The following is a 6,000-nucleotide window of genomic DNA, read 5'->3' as shown; positions in this document are numbered from 1 at the left end:
ACAAAATTCACTAAGCCCCTATGGAAACGTATTAAAATAACTTTCCACTCGTACGTGGTAAGGTCGTGCAACTAGCTCAAATCCGCGGAGAAATTGGTGTTGCCTGCACGCGTTTGGAAAATAGTTTTTTTTTCAGTCATTCTATTTTTAAGTTAGAGATACAAGAAAACACTCAGTGACTCGCACTACGGGACACAGTGCGTTTTGTTTCCCCTCTGTGCTGAATGGAAAGAGTACTCATTGTTCTGCCGGGGGTCGTCGTTCAGTCTTTATTATATCGAACGTGACAGGTGTTTGTATCGAAAGAAACCCTATTAGCAGGGTAGCTAGAGGAAAAAAAGATAAAAAAATATTTAGAGCATCAAAACAAATTTATATTTCTTATCCTGTCATCCTTCAATTTGATATTACTTACACAGATCAGAAAAAGAAACATATAAATGCATGTACAGTAGAGCAGATCTACCTGCAAATTGTGACTCGTATATGTATGAGTTACTGGGTGGGAAGAAATGCTTTCAGTTTACCCTTCTGTGAAGAAAACACTTCCCGCAGCTCTATTTTAATAGACTAATAGAACTTTGAGTGTTTATTTATATGTCCAGAAAGTAGTTGAAGTTTCCCTCTGTGCCTGAGTAACCATCCCCCTACGGTTTGCTTGACCATTAACAATAAACCAACGGGAGTCAACACTTTATTTTAATAGAAGGCATGTTAAATGAAGGAGTTCTCAAGCTGTTGCTATTCAGTTATTTTCAGTGTTTTTTCAAGTTCATTCATAAATTATGAAGAGGTGATTAAACAATTTTGCAATAAATACGGGAAGAGTGGAAAGAAACTGAGTCGTTTCAAGGAGTAGGCAGGTTTTTCGATTTGGCGAAAATTGCCTAATTTACACTTCAAAAGAAGATTATTTCCTACCTTTGTCTAAAAAGGATATAAATCTTGGATATTTCCGCTCCGATAATACATTTGAATAAGAAGTATATAAAAAGGACCTTAAACAGAAGAAAAGTGGAGAAAAAGTCGGAAAGTGAAGGTAAGTGTGAGTGAGGAGCTCGCTATATTTACTTAATATCGAGTGAGTACCTTGTGCGAGCCAGTGGACAAGTTTTAGCCACAAGCAGCGGAAGATCCCCTTTCATGACTCGATAGTTTAAAACTCCCTTGTATTCTTTCGCCAAGTTTAGACAAAAGATTGTGAACAAAACCTTAAATTTATAAACTATTTGTCGCATTAAAAAAGGAAAAAGGGCGACATCTGTCAACGTTTTTCTTTTTTTTTTTTTTTTCACAACTTACAGGATGAAAGGGAATCTTGTTGGTTTCCTGTTCTGTCCTTGTCTGTTGAGTGGTGTTGCTGTAGTACTGGTGACAGTCAGTTCATCTCAGCAAACTGACCTGAAAAAGGAAGAAGTTTTCGAGAGAGTGGAAGGTAATGCAAGAATGATACCTTCCAACACAAATTTTTTTTTTCTCGACGAGTTGTGAACGTGTTAGGCGAAAACTCACTTTATTCATGGGGCGAACTTAACAAAGGCCTACCGTCATAAAAGAGAGGTCGGTGCTGCTTAGCTCACGAATCTAGTGTTCTAAAGCTCAGTTGGTGGAAGATCTAGTAGCGAGATCAGGAGGTCTTTGTCCAATGATCGTGCTACTTGTAAATGTCTTTCTTTACAGGAGGAGGTCTATGTAAGGGTGTGCTATTTCATTCGTCCTTTGCCGTTTCATTGATCGATATTTTCTGTGTTACTTATTGATCCAGACTTTAGGCTTGTGGGACATGTCTTTAAAACTTTTATCGCTGACGAGTTCCAATGTGGATTACGATGCGTAAGAGACGGGAAATGTTGGTCATACAATCATAATGGGGATAACTCTTGTGAAATGAATGACCAAACATGGCGTCTTAACCCGGTGGCCCTAATACCAGCCAATGGATTCACCTATTATGAAAGAGGTAGGAATGAATCTGTACCCGATGGCATTAAGTTTTCACCATTTCGTTCCTAAGTTTGAAAAATTCTTCTTATTCCGTTTGTAAGCAAGTCACTCGATAGTTGTTTAATAATTTCTGGTTTCTTCTTTATCATCCTCGATGCTCTCACCTTGCGACTCGTACATCAATATTTTTTTGCTGCTTCAATCTCTTGTTTTGCAGTTCTCGTTTTGCAGCAATGTTAAAATGCAAGGTTTTTCATTACGATTTATCGTAGACGTGGTGAAATCTCTATTAGGGCCCTTAAGCAAACCACGACGGCGACGGCAACGAGAACGTGGAAAAACAAAAGATCTATTAGCAGAACAATAGCTCAGCACGTGCATTTTAAAAGTTAGTACATTTCTCCGCCGTCCTTTGCAAGACGATAACTAGAAATCAGCAAAATCTGCGTCCTCTGCGAACCGAAACCGCAGCGGCAAATTATTTTAATTTCCATATGTAACTCAACGCTACTTTTAGACGTTATGTTGAGGTTGAGTTGTGGCGCCGTATGAAACGGTAAACACATGCAGCCATTTTCGAAATTCTAATTAAAAGTAGTAATTCATTTTTTAATCGACATCTTCCTTGGCGTTGCCGTCCTGACTGATTAAGGTCCCTAATATCACTCGGAAGCGAAAGTAATTAAATGAATCTCGGATCATTATCAATAGCTGGGAACAGACCCTTACATAAAACTAGCATTACATTTCATTAAAACCTCCCTTAACATCTTACCATCGCAATAAACAACTGGGCACAGATTTCACATGGATGTGACATTTTAAGTTCAATATCAACATCTGGGCAAAGAATACACACTGTATGTAAAGAGTTACGATCAACACAAATGTTCAAATTTCCTCAAAGGTTTTCCCAGAAACGTCAAAAGTTGCGCATGCCCAGATTTCCCAAAAGACTTGCTATTCACTACACGTTCCTTATTTAGAATAAAGGGACACCAATCAGAAGTTCTCTTCCCGTGCTTGATGTATGACGTTTACATAGCTTCGTATCTTACTATTAGGGGTCATTTTGAGATATAGGTATGTGGAGTATATGCAGTTTTGTACTCGTATACAAGAAACTATACACAGTCTAGTTAGAACTTAAGTCACTCAGAAAATAACTCGCTAAGGATATTATGACAATGTAACATCTGCCTAAAGTGATTCAACGTGATGTAACATGATTCCTTAAATGGCCGTAACGATGACGTATATAATTTCAATCCTTACTGAATGTTCCCCTTAAAATAATTGGCACAGCGGGTTAAGTGCTAAAGTAGATTTAGAGATAAGTTAAGTATCTCTACAATGACTAAAGTTCCATAACAGATAAAGTTGTGTTGAAGAAGTAAATTACCCTATCATATTCACACAAAAGTCCCTTTACTTTGATTAGCTTTGATTTTGAGGAATTCATAGAAGGCACTTCACCAGTTACATGTGCTGACATTGGCAGCGAAAGTTACAGTAGAATTGCAAAAGGGGCCCGGGATTTGTTTTTGATGTTTCAAACTGCTGATGAGTTTTTTTTTCTTAAAGAATTTATCTTTGCCCTATTTATTTGGGCATTTTCCAAAAACCATCTTGAATGTGTACAAGAGATTATAATCTCTTGTACACATTCAAGATGGTTTTTGGAAAATGCCCAAATAAATAGGGCAAAGATAAATTCTTTTAAAAAAAAAACTCATCAGCTGTTTGAAACATCAAAAACAAATCCCGGGCCCCTTTTGCAATTCTACTGTTGCTCAAACACGGACGCCTTTGTGACGCCAAAAATTTCGTTTGAACGAAGTCAGTAATTCAAAAACGAATTCAAAATTCCTTGAACACACCGTTACTCTCACCAAGTTATAAGGACGTAGAAATATAGATAAATCTAATTATATCTTATGTCTAAGATACTCCCTCTCCCTCGAGGGAGACTGATTAATGCTGCTCCATGCACTGCTGGTTATTATGGAATCGTAATTTTACATACACGGTTTTCTAAAGAGAAGTTCATGCAGCTATACTTATATCCAAGAACAATTAAAGTTCGAAGAGTAAGCCTTTCCCTTTTAATTGACCACAGAATATGTTAACATACTGAATTTCTCGTAAATGGATATGGATATCAGGGAATGGTTGGTTTTTTTAATCTGATAATTTGTTATTTCATTCATTTAAAAAACAAAATCGCTCAAGTTTTGGAATTTTTAAAGTAACTATGTTTCCGTAAGAGTTTTCAAACTAGAATGAATGACCCATAGAATCTCCTTCATCGCTTTACCTGTATTTGTCCAAAAAGGTAAATGATGATTCTGGTCAACCAAGACTGAGTGTAAAAAACAGTTGTCTGTAAACAACTAATGTTGCTGGAGGGACCTTACGATTCTCAGAGGACGAGTTCAGCAACATGTGCGAGTTTTGAACTCAAGTGTAACTCTACGAAAACATACTTGTCTAGTATTCCGTCGGAAGCTTCGTGGCCCTTTTTAGGAGAAGCAAAGGTGCGCTAACACTGAGCAACTACTTTTTATGCGAAGTGCTTGTAAAAAAGGCCAGCGTCTCATTAAAGGAAATACCCTTATAAAAAGGAAATCCACTAGATATGTTAAAAACACCTAGTAGTGTAATGATTAAACACAGCTGCAGGGTTCTTTGCAGTTGTGTTAATAAATAAAAGTAACACGAATAGAGAACAGTAGAGAAGAAGGACTGACCAACTGATAATAGAAAGATTTGTGCCCCTTTAAACAACTAGATACTTCCATGGCTTTGTTTATAAATTCCTATATTCTTCATTCGCATAGTACTAACGCTGAATTCTTAATGAACTAATATATTTCTCTTCTACATCTCTTGTTTTCCTCCTTAAGGAGTAAGGATTATATCAAATTAAACTGAGGTTGCACACTGTGATCCGCTCTCAGGAAGACCGTTCTTAATTCTTATGATCCCGGCGTTAAAATTCCAAGTCATGTAATGCAGTCTGTTTCTCATAAGTTCTGGAGCTTGCAAAAATCTCCTTTAAAGTACTGCGACAAGTTTCAGGACTTTTTTTCGTGGTGGCTTTACCAAATTTTTTACCCTTTTCTTTCCGTAGCGCTGGGGTTGTTTAACTCTTTCTTGGCGATGTTCTCAGTATTTAACAAATAGATTCAACGTTGACGTGCGTCTGTTCAGAAGACCACAGGGTAAAAATTGTATTGTACCACCACTATCAACGTTACATTTACTTTTATTTACTCCATTTTGAGCGTTTTAATCAATTTAGGGAGCTAGAACCCCCTCATGATTACTTGGAAAATAGTCGTAGACACAACACTGACCCCCAGGCCATGGACTACCCAATGGACTCCTCAAATGGACTACCCTAAAATGGACTAAGATGGACTACCTTAAATTACACTTTTCTTAGTGAGTACAATTAAAGAGATGCAATTTATACTTGTATTATACGTATCCTGTTGGTTTTCGTCCGTTTACCGCCTGGCCGCCATTTTGAATATTTACGCTAAAAGAATAACCGTTGACCTCAAGGATTGCAATCACGTACTCGTGTAAAATGATTCCTCCGTGGAACCATGTATTCGGGATTGGGTTGGATTTTGGCAATTGATGATCAAAATCTCTTTTTTTTTTTCTTACAACAAGAGTCGTTACTGCAGAAGTCGATTCTTTGAGAGCATCTGCAAAATTTTACCGAAAAAGAACGAGAAAAATTTGAGCAAAGTTAAAAAGGGGCTCGAACATAAGATATTTTATTTTGGCTCGATCTAAAAATCTAAATTTTCTAGTGCATCATAAAATGTAAACTGTGTGTTGATGGTTATATACGTTGCCGTACAACAAAATCCGTCTCTAAAACACAAGGGGGAGCCCCACCATTTCGACGACGGGATTTCTTGCTAAGCTTACCACAAAAAAAATTTTTTCCAGTAGAACACGTTTTAGCTAAATGGGATGATTCAAGAGGTGTATGTTGGGTCAAATATCTCCAACGAGGTTTGGTCATTACGGCCGCTG

The 6,000-nt window shown here is 37.4% G+C and overlaps 1 protein-coding gene across 3 annotated transcripts; it reads left to right on the top strand.

Moving 5' to 3' along the window:
* The first annotated feature begins 833 nt into the window (after positions 1-833).
* On the top strand, positions 834-5,329 carry LOC111340304 (uncharacterized). Of its 3 annotated transcripts, none has more exons than XM_088737259.1 (4): positions 834-1,039; positions 1,305-1,435; positions 1,766-1,960; positions 5,249-5,329. In XM_088737259.1, exons 2-4 carry the CDS (start codon positions 1,306-1,308, stop codon positions 5,254-5,256), a joined length of 333 nt encoding a protein of 110 aa, XP_088593385.1. In that variant the 5' UTR covers positions 834-1,039; position 1,305; the 3' UTR covers positions 5,257-5,329. The 3 variants fall into 3 exon arrangements, with proteins under 3 accessions (XP_088593385.1, XP_088593386.1, XP_088593384.1); XM_088737260.1 differs by lacking the exon at positions 5,249-5,329 and adding an exon at positions 2,931-3,557; XM_088737258.1 differs by lacking the exon at positions 5,249-5,329 and having other exon boundaries at positions 1,766-3,557.
* Positions 5,330-6,000: the final 671 nt, after the last annotated feature.

Source organism: Stylophora pistillata, chromosome 10 (genome assembly GCF_964205215.1).
Source record: "Stylophora pistillata chromosome 10, jaStyPist1.2, whole genome shotgun sequence".
Lineage (NCBI taxonomy): Eukaryota > Metazoa > Cnidaria > Anthozoa > Scleractinia > Pocilloporidae > Stylophora > Stylophora pistillata.
The sequence above is the reverse complement of the archived record's forward strand: the minus strand, read 5'-3'. Positions and strand labels throughout refer to the sequence as shown.

What these genes read in the sequence shown, in the direction of transcription:
- LOC111340304 (XM_088737258.1), top strand. Translation starts at nt 1,306, where the DNA reads ATGAAAGGGAATCTTGTTGGTTTCCTGTTCTGTCCTTGTCTGTTGAGT. An exon ending in AGTTTTCGAGAGAGTGGAAG is followed by an intron (nt 1,436 to 1,765) that starts GTAATGCAAGAA and finishes TTATTGATCCAG; the next exon opens with ACTTTAGGCTTGTGGGACAT.